Below are 22,443 nucleotides of genomic sequence, written 5' to 3'. Positions count from 1 at the left end.
CTTCATGTTGCCTTAGACCACCTGGACAACACAAACACCTATATCAGGATGCTGTCGTTGACTGTAGCTCAGCATTTAATACCATCATTCCCATAGTCCTGATTGAGAAGTTACAGAACCTTGGCCTTTTAACCTCCCTCTGCAATTGGATCCTCAGCTTCCTAACCAGAAGACCACAATCTGTGCAGTTTGATAATAACATCTCTTCCTCAGTGATGATTAACACAGGTGCACCTCAGGGGTGTGTGCTTACTTAGGCCACTGCTCTACTCTCTCCAAACCCATGGCTGCATGGCTAGAGATAGCTCAAATGCCATCTATAAATTTGCTGATGATACAACCATTGTTGGTGGAATCTCAGATGGAGACGAGCGGGTGTACAGGAGCGAGGTATACCGGCTAGTTGACTTGTGTTGCAGCAAAAACCTGACACTCAATGTCAGTAAGACAAGAGTTGATAGTGGGCCTCAGAAAGGGTAAGACAAGGGAACATGAACCAATCCTCATAGTGGGATCAGAAGTGTTGAGAGTGAGAAATTTCAAGTTCCTGGGTGTCAAGATCTCTGACAATCTGACCTGGTCCCAACATATCGATGCAGTTATAAAGAAGTCAAGAAGCTTGAGGAGATTTAGTTTGTCACCTAAAACTCTCAAAAACTTCTACAGATGTACAGATGTACTGTGGAGAGTATTCTGACAGATTCTGACATCTGGTATGGGGACAGTGGAGGGGGGGGGGAGGTGGCCTCTGCACAAGATCAAAGTAAGTTGCAGAAAGTTGTAAAATTAGTCAGCTCCATCTTGGGTAGCTTTCATAGTATCCAAGACATCTTCAAGGAGCAGTGCCTCAGAAAGGCAGCGTCAATTATTAAGGAACCTCATTACCCATGGCATGCCCTTTTCTCATTGTTACCATCAGGAAGGAGGTACAGAAGCCTGAAGGCACACACTCAGTGATTCAGGAACAGCTTCTTCCCCTCTGCCATCTGATTCCTAAATGGACATTGAACCTGTGAACACTACCTCACTTTTTCTTTTCTGTTTTTGCACTATTTTTAATGTAACTACTTAATATACATTACATATTTACTGTAATTGTTTTATTTATTTATTTTCTATATTTATCATGTATTGCATTGTACTGCTGCCACTAAGTTAATGAATTTCATGATCGTAAACCTGATTCTGATTCTGAAAGAATAGTGCATGGGAGTGTGAGGGGACAATGGATATAACTCAGTGTACAGCAGAAGGGGAGGGAGTTAATTTGTAGTATATTGCCTTAAAGGACAGTGATGAGAAAAGGTGAATTTCTTATCCATGAGAGCAAGAACAGAGAGAATGCTTCTGTTGTCTGTTCTTGGGCATCTCCATTGGTCAAGGAAAAGTGACTGGAGCACAGGGGGAAACTAGTCGCCATTTAGCTCCTCACCCAGGTCAGGGTGTACGATGCAGAGATGATGCATGCTGAGCTGTTCAGAGGAAACATGGTGCTGGGGGGGGGGGGGGGGTGGGGTGGGCAGAAGGTCCTGACTGCCATAAATAAATAATAAGACACACCCCAAAGGTTTACACCTCTCCCTCCGTAGAATTGGGCAGTGAGCTCCATCAACCAGTGGTTAAAGTCTGCTCCTACCTGCCTACCTCAACTGGAAACAGTCTTTGTTTCTTCTCCAACAACTGCACACACAATGCTGGGGGGATTCAGTGGATCTGGCTGCACCTGTGGAGGGGAATAGACTGTAAACGCCTGGGGTCGAGGCTCTTCACCTGGATTGGAAGGGTCTCGACCCAAAATACCAGCCGTCGATTACCCTCCACGGACACTAGCTGACCCGCTGAGTTCCTCCAGCTCCTCTGCTGTCTCCCTTGTGTCTCGTCTTGGTTTTTCCTCATCCTGTGTGGTCGGTGTGCTTGGAGAACTGCATCTATAGTTTAAACGTAAAACCATTTGGAAGCTGTCGAGGGATCCGGGTTGAATCCAGGCCAGTGGGATTTGTGCAGGTCGTCATTATGGTTAGCATGGTTGATGTTTCTATGCTGGACAATTCGGAACCTATGAAGTTCACACTTAGGTAGTTGGGACAGACAAGACATCGATATGAAAGATCCCTCGTGTTTGTGGAATGAGCAATTTCTACAGATCTACAGCGGAGACCATTCCGACTGGTTGCATCACCACTCAGTATGGAGGCTCAATGCTTAAAAGAGGCTGTAGAGGGTTGTAGGCTGAGCCAACTTCATCACCGGTACAGCCCTCCCAACCATGAGGGACACCTTCAAGAAGCAGTGCCTCAGGAAGGTGACATCCATCATTAACAACCCTCACTATCCAGGTCATGCCCTCTTCTCATTACTCCCATCAGGGAGGAGGTACGGGAGCTTGAAGAACTGCACCCAATATCTTATGAACAGCTTCTTTCGTTTGCTATCAGATTTCTGAACGTTTTATGAACCCATGAACACTACCTCACTGTTCATTTTTCATACAATTTGTTTAGAGATCGAAAGATAGATACGTATTTCATTGATCTCAAAGGAAATTACAGTGTTACAGCAGCATTGCAAGTGCATAGATATACAAATATTAGAAGAGAAGGCGAAAGAATAAATATAAGTTACCACAAGCAGTCTAACAGGAGGGGGTCATCACTTCCCCGGCTATAGGTTGACTCATTCTAGAGCCTGATGGCCGAGGGTGAGAATGACCGCAGGTAGCGCTCTTTGGAGCAGCCCAGTTCATTTATTTATATTGATTTTAATGTCTTGCACTGTACAGCTGCCACAAAACAATACGTTTCTTGACACGTGTAAGCGCTAATAAGCCAGAATTCTGATGCAGGGTTTTGTCAAGACCTCTCAAAAATCCCTGCTGCTCATTGAAGTCTAAGGAGGAAAACGTTCAGCCTTTCAATCACAAATGAGCAGAGGAGCAGTTGAACTCAGCTGAAGAAAGCACAACTTAAATAACCTGGAGCTGCCATCAAGCCCCCTGCAACCAAATGTTTAAATTACTAGGGTAACTCAGACAGATTTATTCATTCAGCTGAAGTAGGAGATGCATACCACATTTCCCTACAACAACATGAAAAATATGCATTTTACCTCGTGAAAACCAAAGATCATCATAATTCCAATAAGCACGCACTTACCGGTGACCCAGGCGCTCCTCTCTCACCAGGTTTGCCCCGTGGACCCTGTAAAACAGTTGCAACTGGAGAATTAGCTTCAAGACGTTTTACCTCCTTAGGCTGATCATGTGACAGGAAAGGGGGCGGGCGAAGGGCATTATGGTAGCACAGTCATTAGTGCCATGTTTTACAGTGTCAGTGATTGGAAGATCAGCGTTCAATTCCCGCTGCTGGCTGTAAGGAATTTGTACGTTCTCCCCGTGACTACATGTTCTCCTCTACGTGCTTGGGTTTTCTCCCACATTCCAAAAGATATACAGGTTAGGGTTAGTAAGTTGTGGGCTTGCAATATTGGTGACACTTGCCCCAGCAGATCCATGGCGATTGATGCAAACAACATATTTCACTTATCTTTCCATGTTTTGATGTACATGTGACAAATAAAGCTAATCTCTTTAATATTTCCTCAGCTTCTACTGCATTTGCATGGAAAAGCCTGACCTTTCCAACTTGATTATTCTCTCCTTCCTTTTCAGGAGAACACCGAGTCTGTGCTTACCTCCTGAGAGACCGAGGCACGTGCAACGTTTTGGGCTCCTGACTAACTGTGCCTCAATGCAGGAAATGCTTTACTGTTTTGTTCCATTCTTCAGGAGCAGGCCACCAGAAACATTGTCTTGTACATACACAGTACAGTAGTGAGTTAAACTTATAAATGCGCACAAGCAGCATGTGTGATTGAGGGGGAAATGAAAGAACAGATAATTTTGCTAAGGTGATAATCTCAATAAGTTTTTCTGACAGTAACATTCCTGCACTAATGTCAGACTCACCTTTGGACCTTGTTTCCCCTTTGGTCCCAAGAACCCCCTTTTTCCTTGTTGTCCCTAAAATTATAATTAACAAACATAAACAATAATATTATGATGTATTGCTAAACAGTTATATAAATACAAACACCCATGTCAGGATGCTGTTCATCGACTATAGCTCAGCATGGAACACCATCATTCCGACAGCCCTGATTGAGAAGTTGCAGGACCTGGGCGTTTGTACCTCTCTCTGCAATTGGATCCTCGACTTCCTAACCCGAAGACCACAATCTGTGCAGACTGGTGATAGTATCTCCTCCTCACTGACGATCAACACTGGTGCACCTCAAGGGTGTGTGCTTAGCCCACTGCTCTATGTTCTCTATACCCATGACTGTGTGGCTTCAAGGAGCAGTGTCTCAGAAAGGCAGCATCTATTATTAAGGACCTCCAGCACCCAGGGCATGCCCTTTTCTCACTGATACCATCAGGTAGGAGGTACAGAACCCTGAAGGCACACTGATGCACCATCAATAACTCTCTGAGACGTGAGGCGAGATATAGGCTTTTATTGGCTGGAAGAAAGAACAAGCAGCAATTGACCACCATACTACATCCTGGAGACTGAGGGCAGGGCTCAGGCTCCAATTGCCTTTATACCGGGGTCTGTGGGAGGAGCCACAGGAGCAGTCAGCAGGGGTCTGTGGGAGGAGCCACAGGAGCAGTCAGCGGGGGGGGGGGGGGGGGTCTGTGGGAGGAGCCACAGGAGCAGTCAGCAGGGGTGGGGTGGGATGTCCAGACAGGTATATGTAGTTCACCACACACACACTCAGCGACTGAGGAACAGCTTCTTCCCCTCTGCCCTCTGATTCCTAAATGGGCATTGAACACTACCTCACTTTTAAAATATATATTATTACTGTTTTCTGCACAATTTTTAATCTATTCAATATATGCATACTATAATTGATTTATTATTATTATTGTTATTATTACTTTATTTATTTTCTTCTTCTTCTATATTGCATTGAACTGCTGCTGCTAGGTTAACAAATCTCACGTCACATGCCGGTGATAATAAACCTGATTCTGATTCTGAATACAAACACCAAATAATGTCAGACACCAGGCTTCTTTTTATTCCACAAACACAAAGAAACCTGAGTGTCCTCATTCTCTGGGGCCCACAGTACACTGACATTATACAAACAGAAAGTACTGAATCCACTCAGTAGGTCAGGGAGCATCTGAGATGAGAGAGACTATTCCTCATTAGGAGTTTGAGGAGATTTGGTGTGTCACTGGGCACTCTTGCAAAATTCTACAGAAGCAGAAAGGAGAGGATTCTGATTGGTTGCATTACTACCTGGTATGGAGGGTTCAATGTGCAGGGTTGAAGGAGGCTACAGAAGGCTGTAGACTCAGGCAGCTCCATCTGTTATGCCCTCTTCTCAGTGCTACCGTTAGGGACCCACACTCGACATTTTAGGAAAAGCTTCTTCCGCTTTGCCATCAGATTTCTATGAACCCATGAACACTAACTAATTATTCTTCTTTTGCATTACTTATGTATCTAGCTTTTGTAACTTGGAGTAATGTTTACGTCTTGTGCTGCACCGCTGCTGCAGAACAACAGATCTCCTGACCCGTTCTGGTGATAGTAAACCCAATTGTGATTCCAATAATCCACAAACATAGTTTAACTGAAATTGAACTTCTTTTTCCCTTGTTAAAATGTAGAACAGCTAACAAGTGACACAGCCTCAAATAATAATTATGTTGAATATAGAACCATATTCACTCATCCATTCTGCTGAAATAACTATACAGAAACAGCACAGTACATCATTTCAAAGGCTGTTGAATCCCGAAGTACATTTGGAACTTGCAACTTGCAACAATACACTAAATTTGAATTTCAGCAACAACTATCCACCAGCTTTCATCAGATGCATGAAATACAAACCTGGTGCAAGCATTCACAATGCCCTTTGCTTTTCCAGATCCGTAAGGAGCAACGCTTTGCACTTGAAATGCATTGTCACCAGAGAAAAACAGAATTTCAGATATCACTTGAGACGACTGGCTGCTACACAATGAGGTCAGAGGTCATGGAATGAAATATTAAGCATATAAGTGATGTACGTAGATGAATATTGATAAATTGGTTTACTATCGTCACGTGAAGCAAGGTACAGTGAAAACTTTGTATTTCACATAAATTGCCACCCACATAAATAATTTTGTTACATCAGTGCACTGAGATAATGCAAGGGAAAACAATAACAGAATGGAGAACAAAGAGCAGGGCAAGCAGACAATAAAGTACAGGGCCATAATGGAGAGATTGTTTGGTCAAGAATCCATTCGTATTGTACTAGGATGCCTATGTAGATGCCAGTGTGACAGAGATAATGTATCTTTATTGCCAGCGCTTTAACTGTTCTGATAGGGAGTAGGCAGTACTGCACATTGTCCAATTGCAGACTTCAAGGATTTTCTTTCATCCACTTTGCCTCCACCTACCACCCTGCCCTGAAATTCACCTGGTCCATTTCCGACACCTCCCTTTCCTTTCTCGATCTCACTGTCTCTAAGTCCGAGACAGCTCATCCACCGATGTCCATTACAAACCCACGGACTCTCATAGCTACCTGGACTACACGTTGTCCCACCCTGCTACTTGTAAAGATGCCGTACCCTTCTCTCAATTCCTCTGTCTCCACCACATCTGCTCTCAGGATGAGGCTTTTCATTCCAGAATGAAAGAGATGTCCTCCTTTTTCAAAGAAAGGGGCTTCCCTTCCTCCACCATCAACACTACCCTCAAATGCATCTCATCCATTTCACACACTTCTGCTCTTACCCCATCCTCCCACCCACCCTACCAGGGGTAGGGTTCCTCTTCTCCTCACCTACCACCCCACCAGCCTCCACGTCCAGCACATAATTTTCTAAAATTTCTGCCACCTCCAAATGGATTACACCACCAAGCGCATTTCCCCCCGCCCGCCCCCTCACTTTCTGCTTTCTGCTTGGATCACTCCCAAGGCGACTCCCTTGTCCATTCATCCCTCCCCACTGATCTCCCTCTTGGCACTTATCCTTGCAAGTAGAACAAGGGCTACACCTGCCCCTACACCTCCTCCCTCACCACCATTCAGGGCCCCAAACAGTCCTTCCAGGTGAGGCAACACTTCACCTGTGAGTCTGTTGGGGTCATTTACCGTATTTGGTGCTCCCGGTGTGGCCTCCTGTACATTGGCGAGACCCGTGTAGACTGGGAGACCACTTCACCGAGCATCTATGCTCCGTCCGTCAGAACGAGCGGGATCTGCCAGTAGCCACTCATTTTAATTCCACTTCCCATTCCCATTCCAATATGTCCATCCACTGTCATGATGAGGCCACACTTAGGTCAGAGGAACAACACCTTATATTCTGTTTGGGTAGCCTCCAACTTGATAGCATGAACATCGATTTCTCAAATTTCCAGTTATACCTCCCCCCACCCCCCTCACCATTCCCTATCCCCTTTTCCCTCTCTCACCTTATCTCCTTGCCCACCCATCGCCTCCCTCTGGTCCTCTGCTTTTTTCTTTCTTCCATGGCCTTCTGTCTCTTTCACCAATCAACTTCCCAGATCCTTACTTCATCCCCACCTCTAGGTTTTACCTATCACCTGCTGTTTCTCTCTCTCTCCTCCCCCCCACCTTTCAAATCAACTCCTCAGCTTTTTCACTCCAGTCCATCCAAGGGGTTTCAGCCCAAAATGTCAACTTTACTTTTTTCCACAGATGCTGAATGGCCTGCTGAGCTCCTCCAGCATTTTGTGTGCGATGGTTCGTTTGAAGGCCCTTGGTCGTTCAGAAGTAGACTGCCACTACTGGTGTATGTCTCAGCCCACTGAGGGTGCAATGGAGAAAGAAGCAGGAAAAACTATAAAAGTGAAAACAGAAATATCGTGGCCAAAGGTCAGCAGCACAAACAACTGTTGTGACATTCTCAGTTACACGTCGAAAGGTGGATAGTTGGAACAGCTTAGATTTATAAGCTCATTAGCAATGGAAGTGGCTGTAAGAGTCAGGTGTCCATGTAAACAGAAAAGCTACGATACCTTCGCTCCTCTTGATCCTGGCCTTCCTCGTTCTCCCGAAGGACCTGGAAAACCCTGCAGAGAGCAGACAGACCTTCAAACCCACATTTCAAATGTAGTCCTGCCTTTTAAAGATGCTACAAAGTGGTAATAACATTTAATGACAACAAACAGAGGTATAACCAGCGATTATATTAAAATTTACAATTATGTGTACAGGTCAGGATTAAAAGTAAAATCCCATTGGAATCCGTTACAGAAAATACTGAACAGACCGGTTTATGGAGCAAACATCCTGAAATAGCAAGGTAAATCTCCGTCTATTAACATTTATTTCAGAAATGGCTTATAGCTGGCCGTGAAAATGTTGTACTGCCTATACACCATATGTGAAGGAAATGTGAGTTACCCCACTACTTACACACAAACTTGGCAACTAATCCATAATCGTTGGGCTATCCAGAAATGTTATGACTGACCATAGCTGTTTAAGATTTACAGGCAGTGACTGAGAAAAGAAAATCTGCCTTAAAACCCATTTCTTCCATTGACAATATCCATCTCTCCGATCATGGAACCTGCTTCTCAAATTGAATTTCATGAGAGGCATCTCTGTACAAAAGTTCCCGAGTTTCCAGAGATCAAAGTCCAGATTATGTAACAACCCTCACATTGAGTATTACATGGCTTATATAAATGAGTGTGCTCCATCTCAGTCTGTTGTCATGCAAGTAATCACACCTTGAACACTACACAGGTGTTTTACAAACTTCTTTGGCAACTTTCAATTGTTGGGGAGGTGGAGAAGGGAAAAAAGGTGAGATGGGGTGTGGGTTCATTCTATCAGCTACTAACCTTGCTAAAGGCTTCCTGCCCAGTTCTTACACACAATAACTAATTCACTGAATATTCATCAATTAATGGCCCTAAGGTAATTTCTAATATCAAAATGCTCTTTACAATTGACACCTCTTCTAATGATGTAACATGATGTCATCAGATTGGTACATGTGGTAGAGACGACATAATGGGAAGTGAACTAACCCATTATCAGCCTCAGCAATGGGGGCCAACACTCCAGTGCATTAATGTCCTTGGAGACACTGGGTTTGAGATTAGCCCTTGGCATCTGGCTGGAACCATATGCCCCAGTGGATGGTGAGCAGCACATTGGTGCAGCTAATTGTCACAGTGTCACAGCTCCAGTGGCCAATGAGGATTGATAGAGGAGATGTTGGGAGAATAAAGTGTGGGGTTGGTGTACAGTGGCTACCTGATGGTCAGTACACACTAAATGCTAGAGGGAACTCAGCAGGCCCGGCAGCATCAATAAACTGTCGACTTTTCAGGATGAGACCCCGGAAAAGAAAGGGGCCGAAGACAGAATCAGCCGACTTCCTCTCCAGTCCTGATGAAGGGTCTCAGCCCGAAAAGTTGACTGTTTATTTTCCCCCATTGATGTTGCCTGACCTGCTGAGTTCCCCCAGGAGTGAGTGAGTGAGTGTGTGTGTGTGTGTGTGTGTGTGTGTGTGTGTGTGTGTGTGTGTGTGTGTGTGTGTGTGTGTGTGTGTGTGTGTGTGTGTGTGTGTGTGTGTGTGTGTGTGTGTGTGTGTGTCTTTTGTCTCACTTTTGGTGCTTGATGGTCAATGCAGACTCAGTGGGCTAAAGGAACTGTTTCCACGCTCTTTGACTCTGGTACGTGTGTTGCAACGCAGCAAATTTCATATGACATGTCAGTGATGATAAATCTGAGTTTGATTCTGTGTGCCATTTTCGAGTTTCAGTGATCAAGTGATGCCAATGGAACAGGATATTGATAATCACCTACACAGGCTTGTGCTACCACAACTGAGGACAAACTTTGCCCTTCAGGCTGTTACATAGAACTCCTGCCCTCCCTATTCCACTGCTTCAGAGGAATGTTAAAGATGTCATTTAAGGTAAAATTGGATAGGTATATGGACAGGAAAGGAGTGGAGGGTTATGGGCTGAGTGCGGGTAGGTGGGACTAGGTGAGATTAAGAGTTCGGCACGGACTAGGAGGGCCGGAATGGCCTGTTTCCGTGCTGTGATTGTTATATGGTTTATATGCCACAACTCTGCTGAGTTCCTTCGATTTTTTTTTGCAAATGCTTCTTCCCAACCAATGCAATTGCTGGTTTCGTACTCAGACACAAAATGTGAGAGATGGAAGTGATTCTCCAGACTAAACATAGCAGTTCCCTTGGAAGATCGAGGGGAACAGGTGAATTCCTCGAAACTCTGCAGTCAAAGTATGAAATCGCCTTTCTGGCACCTCCCTACAAGCTGATGCATCCCTGTCTCCAGTTGCTGCTCTACTTGTGGGAAGTAAAGGAGGCCAAAAACAGTTAAAGTGGCAAAGGCCTCCAAAAGACACAAAATGGGCTGTGCAGCAATAAAAATTCAACGTGTAGCCGTGCACCTGCCAAGTAACACATTCTTCACCTACAACCCACACCACGGTTAAGTTGGAATGTGAAAAAAAATGGACTCATTCCCACATTTCCTTGCATCTTCAAGGGAGGCCAGCCCAGTTCATCGATCTCTGCCCTCCCCCCCGCTCAGGGCTAGCAGCTTTCATTGATGAGACGTTGACTCGCTTTTCTTGCACGGGAGGAAACTCCTGCAAGCTGTCTGTAACATTGCTGTGTTCCTAATACTCTGATTAAAATGCTTACAGGGAAAAGACTCATGCAGAGAAGTAACATTATCTGAGGTTACCAATAATAAATACAATATTTCAGCAACTTTGATATAATCTGTGAGGGCTGCAGTAGCTTCGATTCACCACAGTCTCGTTGCATATTACAACTACAATCATTAAGCTTGTGGAACCTGCATCCAAATACATATTTGATTGGTGAGCTCATATATCACAAGGCACGTTTATACTGCTTTGGGAATCCAAATTGAACGATGTGATTCATATTTTGATTTATGAATTGTTACCAACAAGTATTAGCCTTGCTTCACACTTACATACATGCCTACAGGTCCTTGTGGTCCCGGGAGTCCAGGTTTACCAGTGGGACCCTGAAATCAGAGAGCAGCCATTGAATAATGAAGCATCAATGAACCTTCCACTCACTAATTAATTCTTTATTTTACAGTTTCACTTCTCTCAGTTGTTACACTTTACTAAATTCCAAATTGAGGCCATGCAAGTTTTCAACTCAAAGCAAGGACTCGAGCAATCAACAAGATAAATTCTGAAATTTTACACGGCACTTGCTTGACAATAAGAAATCACCTTTAGATCAGTGGTTTCAGATCATTAGTGGAACACGCTGTGATATGGGATAGGGTTATCTTTATGAAGATGCTTTTGTTATTCACATCACACTTGTTTTGTGGTATGCTGCTTCTCACAAGAAGATTTGTAGATCTCTTGCTTCATAACTGTTTGTGAGACCTAGCTCTAAGCTTGTTATTGTCCAGAACAATAATTAATGGCACATCAAAATCATTGTTATGCAAGTTGCTTAGCGATGTTGGGTAAACGTGCTTTATAACTGTAGCTTTCCTTCTGCAAGTCATTTTTTAAATTCATTCAAGGCATGTGGGATCCCCACTCTGAGCCAGTATTTAATTTCCCATCCCTAAATGTCCTTGAGAAGGTGGTGGAGAGATGCCTTCTAGAGTCACTACAGCCCTTGAGGTAACAGACAGCCCACAACGCTGCTAGGGAGAAAATTCCAGGATTTTGACTCAGCGACAGTTAAGGGATGGCGATGCATTTCCAAGTCAGGATAGTGTGGAGATTGGAGGTCAACTTCTGGATGGTGGCATACCCAGATTTTTCAGCCCTTGTCCTTCTCCCTTTTCCAATGAATATTAAATACCCTGTTTACTTCCATATTGGGTACCTATCCTGTTAACTTACCTATACGACATTGCACAAAGTTGTTTACTCTATTTTCATATTTTTCAAGGCAAATTTTAAAAGCAAACCTAAACTTCTCCAAAGCATAGATGAACATAGGTTTAAGCTTGATGACACTGGGTGGTAACTTGCTCAGCTGACTGCCCGTGCAGCACATTTGATCAACACGTTCTTCTCAACACAACTATGACCAGGATCACAGCAAGTTGCCACATGGCAGGCTGTTCATCACACACATCCCAAGGAGATCAAACCTATTAGCAGCACTCCTCATCCCAAGGCCCAGTAATCACTTTACCTCAAACATTCATGACTTTGAACACCTCTTCCAAATCACCTGTCCAGTTGACCTATAGGTAGATTTAGGCTAGATTTCTGCTCGACAGCGAGGAAGAATGAATAGTGATCTCAGTAATACCAACAAAATACACGGCGATCTTGACATGATAGATGCAGAGAGGGAGTTTCCCCCAGCTTAGAATTCTAGAACTCAGGGGGCGGGGGGGTGTTACAATCTCAAAATAAGGGCTGGGCCATTTGTGGCTGAAACCTCTTCATTCCTGGCATCACAAATAGACAGGGCTGTGAAGGAGGCTTCTGGCATGATATCCTCGAGTATAGAAACTGGGATTTAATGATGCAGTTGTGCAAGACATTGGTGTGGCTGCACTTTGAAGATCAGGTTCAGTTTTGGTCAACCTGCTACGGGAAAGGCGCCATTAAGCCCGAAAGAGTGCCGGAAAGACTTATGAGTATGTTGCTGGGACTGGAGGGTCTGACTTAAGGAGAGAGTTTGAGCATATGTTTACCATAAAAGGAAAGAAATTTAGTTGGAACCCGAAGGGCAACTTTTTCCACACAGAGCGTGGTCAGTACATGGAATGAGCTTGCAGAGCAGACAGTAAAGACGGAGATATTAAGAACATTCAAAAGGTACTTGGACAGATACAGGGATAGGAAAGGTTTTGAGGGATATGGGCCAAATGTGGGCAAATGGGTTGAGTTTAGTTGGGAATTTTAATGGGCATGGACTAGACGGACTAAACAACCTATTTCCGAAGCAACATATATAAGATGCTGGAGGAACTCAACAGGTCAGGCAGAGTGTATGAAAAAGAATAAACAGTCAGTGTTTTGGGCCAAGATCCTTCTTCAGGACTGAGAAGGAAGGGGGAAGAAGCCAGAATAAAAGGGTGGGGTGGGGGGAAGGAGGGCAGCTGGAAGGTGATAGGCAAAGCCAGGTGGTTGTGAAAGGTCAAGGGCTTGAGAAGGAAAAATCTGGTAGGAGAGGAGAGTGGATCAAGGGAGAAGGGGAAGGAGGAGGGGACTCAGGAGGAAGCGATAGGCAGGTGAGGAGAAGGGTCAGAGTGGGGGAATCGAAGAAGGGAGGGGGTGGTAATTTGTTCACCGGAAGGAGAAATCGATATGGGTGCACTGACGGAGTAATAAGGTGTTGCTCCCCCACGCTGAAGGTGGCCTCATTTTGGCACAGGAGGAAGCCATGAACTGACACCTAGAACGGAAATAGGAATTGCAATTAAGATGTTTGGTCACTGGGAAGACATGCTTGTGACGGATGGCGCAGGGGTGCTCGACAAAGCAGTCATCCCACTTACGATGGGTCTCACCAATGTAGAAGTGGCTGCATTGAGAGCACCAGACACAAATAGACGACCCTGGCAGATTCACAGGTAAAGTGTTGACTCACCTGGATGGACTGTTTGTGGCCCTGAATGGAGGTGAGGGAGGAGGTGAATGGACAGGTGTAGCACCTAGGCCACTCGCAGAAATAAGTGCCTGGAGAGAGATTAACGGCGAGGGATGAATGGACAAGGGAATCATGGAGAGAGTGATCCCTGTGGAAAGTGAAGTGGAGGGGTAGGATCCCTTTGGATATTGTGGAAGTCGCAGAGGATAATGTTTTGGATGTGGAGGCTCATGAGGTGGTAGGCAAGGACAAGAGGAACTCTGTCAATGTTAAGGTAGTGGGGAGGTGGCGTATGTTCAATAAATGGCTGAGATGAGGGCAGCATCAACAGTGGAGAGAGGGAAACCCCGCTGGAATGGAAAGCCACATCTGGGAACAGATGTGGTGGAGGCGAAGAACCTGAGAACAGGGAATGGCATTTGTACAGGAGACAGGGTGGGAAGAGGCATAGTCGAGATAACCAGGAATCAGTAGGTTTATAAAAGTTGCAGTACCCAAAAGTGTTTGAGGGGGGAGGAAAGCTGAACACTGAGCAGATCTGACTGTACATTGATCCAGAGGTAAAGCCTGTGGCCCAGCCACTCAGAAGCACACCTTACAACTTAAGGGTGGCTGTTGAGAAAAAAAAAAGAATAGCTAATGAAAGTGGAGAGTATTGAGAAGGTTGAAGGCCCAAGTCCATGGGTTAACCCACTGGTAATTTTAATGAAACTTGACAAGGACACCAGAATGTGCCTTAACGTGAGAAATGCAAATGAAGCAATGGGAGAGATATCCCATTCCAACTCTCGATGAGATACTACACGGCATGAATGGAGTGACGGTGTTTGACAAACTAGACTTGAAATGGGGTTATTACCAGCTAGAACTAACCCCAGAATCTAGAGAGGTAACTATGTTTGCTGAGCATAATTGGGTGTATATGTACAAGAGACTGATACTTGGTGTGTCATCAGCCAGTGAGCAGTACCAGCATGAGATAGCAAATGTGTTAGCTGGAACTGAAGGAGTCGAGAACATCTCAGATGATGTGATGGTACGTGTGCCTAACCAAAAACTGCACTATGAGAGACCGCACGCAGTCTTAAAGAGACTCAATGAGTGCGGACTGACACTGAACCCAAAGAAATGTCAGTTCAACACGGACAGACTACCTTTCGTGTGAATTCTCTGGTCACAGAAAGGCATCGTACCAATTAAGAAGAGAGTGCGAGCAGTAATGGATGTTTGTGAACCACAAAACGTCATGGAAGTGAGGAGTTTCCTAGGTCTTGTTGGCTACAGCAGCAGATTCATACCACAGTTTGCAACTTCGCCAGAACCACTCAGACGATTGACCAAGAAGGACACCTGGTTCAAGTTCGGAGAAGAACAGAAACAAGCATTCAAAGCCCTAAAGGAGGAGCTCGCAAGAGCAGCTACACTGGCCTATTTTGATGAAGATGTGCCAACTAAATAATAGCAGTTGCCAGCCCAGTCAGACTGGGGCTAGTGCTCCTGCAAAAACAAAATGAAGAAATGTCTGCTCTGTGAGCTGTAGTCTCACAGACTGCGAATGAAAATACTCACAGACAGAGTGAGAAGCTTCAGCACTAGTATGGGCCTGTGAAAGACTTCACCTTTATATCAAGTTTGTGACTTGCTAACAGATCAGAAACCTTTGGAGATGATTTACAGCCCAAGATTAAAACCATGCATGCACATAGAGATTGCAATTATAGTATATGACTACAGAGCCACACACATGCCAGGGGAACAGAACATTGCAGACCCACTGTCGAGACTACTGGGAGAGACTGGAGAAAGTATGTGACTGTGTACAGATGTGTGGAACAGGAAAAAGTCCAGCCAAACTTGTCTAGAACTGCAAAATGAGGGGGGAAGTTACCAGATATCAAGGTGGTACACACAGCAAAACTGGAAGTATGAGATCGGGACGCAGAACGAAAGGGAAAGTACAAGCTGTTTGCAGACGATCACAAAGGAGCACAAGAGTCTGCTGTAGAAGTTGGGGACACGGCGCTTATCCAGCAAGAAAAAGTGGACAAACTCACCACACCTGTCAACACAACACCACACAGGGTGCTGAGGAAAACAAGAAATCAAGTGGTAGTTAAATCTTCAACTGGAGTGCAGTGTGCAAGGAACCTCACACACGTGAAAAAGTTCAACACAAGAGAGACTTCTGACAAAGAGGAGGAAAGTCAAGGATTTGACAATGAGGTCCAGGAGGACAATATAATGGCCAGTTACGGCCAAGCTCAGGTTCACAGTGAACAAAAGCCATTATCAGATATTGAAAACAAAGAGAAACCGATAGACCTCAAAGGATTAGAAAACAACTTCTGAAGTTTAATTAGAAGAAAAAAATTACAAGCATCATATCTTTCTATACGTAACTGGTAAAGATGCTTGGGACATCTATAACAGCTTTCAAATTGATGAGGCAGACTTTGAAGTGGGCACCAAAGACAGAATTTGAGGAGTATTTTGTCCCAAGTAACAACATCGTATTTGAAAGATAAGTTATTTTCCTGTGACCAGAAACAAGGTGTTAGCTTTGACCAATACTGAGCTGAGCTTCACAATCTGAGCAAACCCTGTGAGTTTGGAAGTTCGAGAGACTCAATAGTCAGAGACAAAATAGTTTGTGGAATCCCAGATAATGGGCTCAGAGAAAAATTGCTCCGTGAAAAGTATTTAATGTGAATATGTGTGAGGCAGCAGCGACCCCACGATCACAAGGTAAGGTGCTGCACAGAACAGTAGCAGCAGTGCATGCTGTGAAAACGGGCAGATCACAAGCCGTTTTCCAAAGCAACAGAGGTAGGCTCAAACAGTAAATGCAGCGAATGTGGAAGTAGGCCCATCCCAAAGACGCGTCCTGCTTATGGAAAGCCCGGCAATAACTGTGAAGAAGAACCATTTTGCGAAGTGTCACAAAGCTGGGGCTGCCAAGAGAAAGGTTCACACAGTTGCTGAGTAAATGGTGGAAGTCTTTGTAGGTTCTCTGCAGACTGCTGGTGCTGGTAAAACGTGATGGATCATTTCAGTGACTGTGAATGAGACAGTTACTCCATCCAAGCTTGACACTGGAGCCCAGTGAATCTGTTATCCATGGATAATTGCAAGACTCTGAGTAAAGGGCAAGATTTACCCAGAGGTGAGAAGTGACAGGCCACACTGGAGAGAACGTACCAGTAAAGAGGGGGGGGGGGGCTGTATAGTAACCTTCAGGCACAAGGGACAGCACCGAAAGGCACAGCTCCTGAATACTGGAAAGCGAGTACAGCCAGTATTAGGTCTGAGCACACGTGAAAGGCTCAACCTGGTGGGAAGAGCTTTCGTAGTGGCTTCGCAGACCAAAGGCGACCAGGCAACATTCAATAAGCTTGAGGGACTTAGGTGCTAACCCAAGGTAACTCAAGAAGCTCGTAGCAGCATCCGTGAGAGCTCCAAGGAGGTTATGCAAGAGCAGCACAAGAACTCCACCTTCCATAGACATCTGGACCAGCTACACCAGCATGACAGCAAGGGACTGAACCACGGAGGAAAGAGTGGAATTGAGCTATGAGGACACAAGTTCAGTAGGGCAAGAGCAGGCAGAGACAACAGGCCTTCCTGGACATACAACATAGAAATCTACAGCATGTTACAGGCCCTTCGGCCCACAATGCTGTGCCAACCATGTAACATACTCTAGAAGCTGCCTAGAATTCCCCTGCCGCATAGCCCTCTATTTTTCTAAGCTCCTATACCTATCTAAGAGTCTCTTAAAAGACTAATTTGTCCACTTCTACCACCTTCACTGGTAGTGCATTCCAAGCACCCACCACACTCTATGTGGGAAAACTTACCCTGACATCCCCTCTGTACCTACATCTAAGCACTTTAATACTATGCCCGCTCATGTTAGCTATTTCAGCTCTGGGAAAAAGCCTCTGGCTATCCACATGATCAATGGCTCTCATCATCTTATACACTTCTATCAGGTCACCTCTCACACTCCGTCACTCCAAGGAGAAAAGGCCAAGTTCGCTCAACCTATTCTCATAAGGCACACGCTCCAATCCAGGCAACATCCTTGTAAATCTCCTCTGCACCCTTTCTATGGTTTCCACATCCTTCCTGTAGTGAGGCGACCAGAACTGAGCACAGTACTCCAAGTGGGGTCTGATCAAGGACAGTCCATCTTGTCTAATAAATCTGTGCCATATGACTCAATGTGTTCTGAATCTTTGGGATTCTTGATCTGGACTGTTGTAGAGGCTCAGTCATTGATTGCAATGATATCGTCGATCACTTGTTGCTTCAGTTGTTGGAAATATAAGAAAAAGTACAGAAAAATAGTGTTGCGTTTGAAAGTTGGCATGATTAACTTTATTGTTGGGGCAGTCTCAAGGGACAACTGCTTCTTGTGTTCAGGTTAGACCCAGTGTCTCCAGTATCTGCATTTCCCTCAGCTCTACGACAGATCTGTGCACCAGTTTGATTGCTTACTCTTTCTCCTTTTCGGCCGGTAATCCCATCAGCTCCTGGGCATCCCGGAGGGCCCTGTAAAGAGCAGTGAAAATTACTCCATAAACATTGATGTGAAAACAGCTGTATACATCATAGTGTGGACGGAATCATTTACAACTGCTAATGAAGTAACTCGAGCTGAATTAATTCAGCACCACTGTTGGATATTTTTATTGGCTAACCTGAGTGGGCTCCAAGGGTGAAGCCACCATCGGTGAAGAGAAGCCATTAAAATATAGAACAATGGGAAACCTAGAAAGTGCAATGACTGTAAAAATGTGATTTACAGTAGGCAAGGGGCAGTGTGGAGCCACACGAACTTGGTGCAAGACTTTAGGATTTGATGGTACCTCACAAAGCCTCATGTTCTAACTATGGAGTTTGCCTCTGAGCATGATGAGATATGCTGGGAGATAGTGGGGGTGGTTGGGGAGTTTGCAGACCTTAGTGGTGTGGGGAAGGGTACTTGGTGCTGGGGACAATCAGAAACTCACCTGGATAAAGAGAGGGGCCATTTAGCCTTTGGCATTGGCTCTAGGGGGTCTGCCTTTTATCTGGCCTTGGTCCCTCACTTGGGACTAGCTTTGACATTCAGGGTCCACCCTATCTTGAGCTTTGTGTGCACAGTAGAATATCAAGCCAGTCATGTCTAAATGAGCTTTATACACTGATTCACTTCACTGATGTCAGCCACTGACAACGTTGATTCTCTGCCAGTCAGCAGCGTTGTGCACTCTGACTGGACAGAAGATGCACAAGCAGCACAAAGCTGAATGGAGTGAATTACAGTGCTTTGAACAAAATCCATGAAAAGAGAAAGTTAAGTTCAGAGTGAGAACCTCAGAGGGTAAAATTCTCCATGCAGCAATAGCTAGAAGATGAAGGCTGGAACATGAGGCGTTGTCTGCAATGGAAAATCCTACAAAAAGTAACTGCAAGAAGTAGTGGATTCACAAGCAAAGTCCTCCCCACCAGTGAGCACATCTACGTTTGTACATGAAGCATTGTGGCAGGAAAGCAGCATCTATCATCAAGGACCCCCACCACCCAGGACATGCTCTCTTTTCACTGCTACCATCAGGAAGAAGGTGCAGGATCCTCAGGACTCTCACCACCAGGTTCAGGAACAGTTATTACCCCTCATCATCAGGCTTTAGAACCAAAGGGAATAACCTCAGTTGCTCTATCACTGAAATATTCCCACAACCCATGGACTCATTTTCAAGGGCTCTTTATCATGTTTTGATATTAATTGCTTATTTATTTATTTTCTATTATTATTTCTTTCATTCTGTATTTACAGTTTGTTGTATTCAGCACAATGGTTTGACGCCCAAGTTGGTGCGGTCTTTCATTGATTCTATTACGGTGATTATTCTATTATGGATTTATTGAAAATGCCCACAAGAAAATGAATCTCAGAGTTATATATGTACTTTGATAATACATTTTCTTTGAACTTTGCACATGTTTGCATAATTCACGGCAAAAATGCAGGCAATGAAATGTGTTTTCTATAAATGTGATTGTCCCGTCTGGTCATTAATGACAGTTACATTGAAACTTCATTTTGTTTCCTGAAAGAAGGATACAAATACAAGATACTCAGAATGAAAAAAAACACTCAGTACTGCACCAAGAACACTACCTGCCACTCCAACGTCTTAAGAACATCTTTTTTTTAAAGTTGTGATATTCCTCATTCCAACTCTAGACCTTTGTACTTTGCTATCACATGGAAGACCCTCAAATTTATCATTTGCTTGAATTAGGGGACCAGTTATGGAGAGGGAATGTATATCATGGGACAGTTCTTTTCTGGAGTGAAGGAGGCTGAGATCTGATCAAATAGGAGTATGTAAGATGATAGAGGAGTACACAGATCGGGTAGATAATGGTCGTTTTTCGAGGATGGAACTGACAAATAGTAAAGGGCATAGGTTTATGGTGAGAGGGGAAAGTTTCAAGGGGCTTTACAAGGCAAGTTTCTGTTTGGCGGTGGGTGACTCAGTAGGCAAGGCATAGAAGGGTACGGTCCCAATGCAGGCAAATGGACTGAAAGGTCAGCAGGGTTGTGGCGGGTTGAAAGGACAGTTTCCATACTACACGACTCTATGATTCTAAAATACACTACCTATCTAAATGGTCTGTCAAAACGGACACTGAATCAAATTAAATCACTGAATGATCGCACAAAGGATTTGTTCTGAGAAGGGACATGAGGGAGGAATATAGAACTCACAGCTGGAGGTAGTGAATCAGTGCTAGTACAATGGAAGTCAGAAACTTAAAAGCTGAACAATTTAAAAGGCAGTCAATTATCAATAAAACTGTAATCTGCCATCTGATTATTCAGAAACTGTCTCACTGGGTGATGCTTCCCATTTTCCCCTCAAACTCATCCAAACTTTTTCCCAAACTCTCTTGAAACCCACCTGGTTCTCTGGAAGTATATATTATACCTCTAGATACTGTACTGAAAATGAATTAAAAGTATGTTGGTGTATTCTAAAGAACAACATCTGATAGCACCAAATTCCTGAGTGTGCTGGATGAACTAAGTTCTTCGGTATGGCTTGCACTATGCCCAAATGTAAAATTACATCACAAACTCAGAGCAAGTCCATCAGTTTGTGCGGTGGTTTCCTTACAGGAGGTCCTGTTGCTCCATCTGTTCCTCGATCACCTCTCATCCCTCTAAAACCCTGAAAACAAAGGACATTTCAGTGAAATACAATAAGCATGCGTTCGAATACTCAATAACTTTTATCTAAGTTTGTAAAACCTGTAGTGTTGGCGGCAGAACATTAGTATGGGTGGATGGAAATGCATGTTTTAGCTATGATCTGGCATTGACCTATAGCTCTTCAAAACAACTGGATCCTACGGTGGAGAATCCAAAATTGACTAGTTATGCAATGACCTCAAGAAAACCTCCTCACTCCTGCATTTTATGTTCTTCATCTTATGGCAGGAATGGAATTCATTACCTTGAGACTACAACTGGCTTCTTCATTATGTCTTAGAGTTTTAGAGCACGCTGACTGTTCTATGAAGTGAGGTCTCTGAGGTTGGCTGATTCCTGGTTAACCTTCAGGACTGATATGAGACAATTCGGAAATAGCTTGTTGCAATTTACTCCAGTAATTAGAGAGAGTGCAGAGATGATTTACTAGGATGTTACCTGGGTTTCAGCACTTAAGTTACAGAGAAAGGTTGAACAAGTTAGGTCTCTATTCATTGGAGCGTAGAAGGTTGAGGGGGGATTTGATCGAGGTATTTAAAATGTTGAGAGGGATAGATAGAGTTGACGTGAATAGACTGTTTCCATTGAGAGTAGGGGAGATTCAAACGAGAGGACATGATTTGAGAGTTAGGGGGCAAAAGTTTAAGGGAAACACGAGGGGGTATTTCTTTACTCAGAGAGTGATAGCTGTGTGGAATGAGCTTCCTGTAGAAGTAGTAGAGGCCAGTTCAGTTGTGTCATTTAAGGTAAAATTGGATAGGTATATGGACAGGAAAGGAGTGGAGGGTTATGGGCTGAGTGCGGGTAGGTGGGACTAGGTGAGATTAAGAGTTCGGCACGGACTAGGAGGGCCGGAATGGCCTGTTTCCGTGCTGTGATTGTTATATGGTTATATGGTTAATACCTGACCTTTAATTACATGAAGCTGGAAAAATCTGCTGATGGACTTTGTGTACAGAGATGCCCAAGCTTGAGCACAAATCTGGCCATGACTGTGAAAAATCGTAGTTTTCTTTGGAAATAAAATGGAATTTATTTCAAGACCTCCACAACAGAGATGCGGTTTAAATAATTGTTGGTGTGTGAATCTGTTAACTTGTGGGATACACTTGCATATTGGCTATCGCTTAACAAAGCATAGAGGCCTTTGGACTGCAGTCAACATCAGTCAGTATAGACCTCCTCTGACCCTGTCTCAAAGCAAAATTGCCTGAAGATTGACCCATAGCTCAACCACCTGCCCAATATCAGAAAAGTGTGGGATGCCAGTTAGATAGGAGCATGAAATAGAAATCCATAATCCTGGAAATTTCAGAATTGAAATAAATTGTACAGAAAAGGTTTGAGAAATGAATATAACACTCACTTGGGGTCCTTTTATCCCAGGTTCACCAGGAGAGCCAGACTCGCCCTGTGAAACAATATAAAAACAGAATATTTACATTAATTTACTTGTGTGATGGGGCAGGATGGGTTTCTCACCAATGATCAACATTTTCACTGACATTCAGAGTTCATCTTAAAT

At 44.2% G+C, this 22,443-nt stretch overlaps 1 protein-coding gene across 1 annotated transcript in view; it reads right to left on the bottom strand.

Moving 5' to 3' along the window:
• The window catches only part of LOC140730960 (uncharacterized), a 405,020-nt gene that overhangs the window by 103,525 nt on the left and 279,052 nt on the right, over positions 1-22,443 (bottom strand). The window contains exons 30-36 of the mRNA XM_073052071.1: positions 22,285-22,329; positions 20,824-20,877; positions 18,152-18,205; positions 11,040-11,093; positions 8,061-8,114; positions 3,965-4,018; positions 3,153-3,197 (exon numbers count right to left, since the gene is read on the bottom strand). Coding sequence (XP_072908172.1) covers positions 3,153-3,197; positions 3,965-4,018; positions 8,061-8,114; positions 11,040-11,093; positions 18,152-18,205; positions 20,824-20,877; positions 22,285-22,329 — 360 coding nt within the window. The remainder of the gene's footprint in view (positions 1-3,152; positions 3,198-3,964; positions 4,019-8,060; positions 8,115-11,039; positions 11,094-18,151; positions 18,206-20,823; positions 20,878-22,284; positions 22,330-22,443) is intronic.

Source organism: Hemitrygon akajei, chromosome 7, assembly GCF_048418815.1.
Source record: "Hemitrygon akajei chromosome 7, sHemAka1.3, whole genome shotgun sequence".
NCBI classification, from domain to species: Eukaryota; Metazoa; Chordata; class Chondrichthyes; order Myliobatiformes; family Dasyatidae; genus Hemitrygon; species Hemitrygon akajei.
Note: the sequence above shows the minus strand (reverse complement) of the source record. Positions and strands in the feature narration are given on the sequence as shown.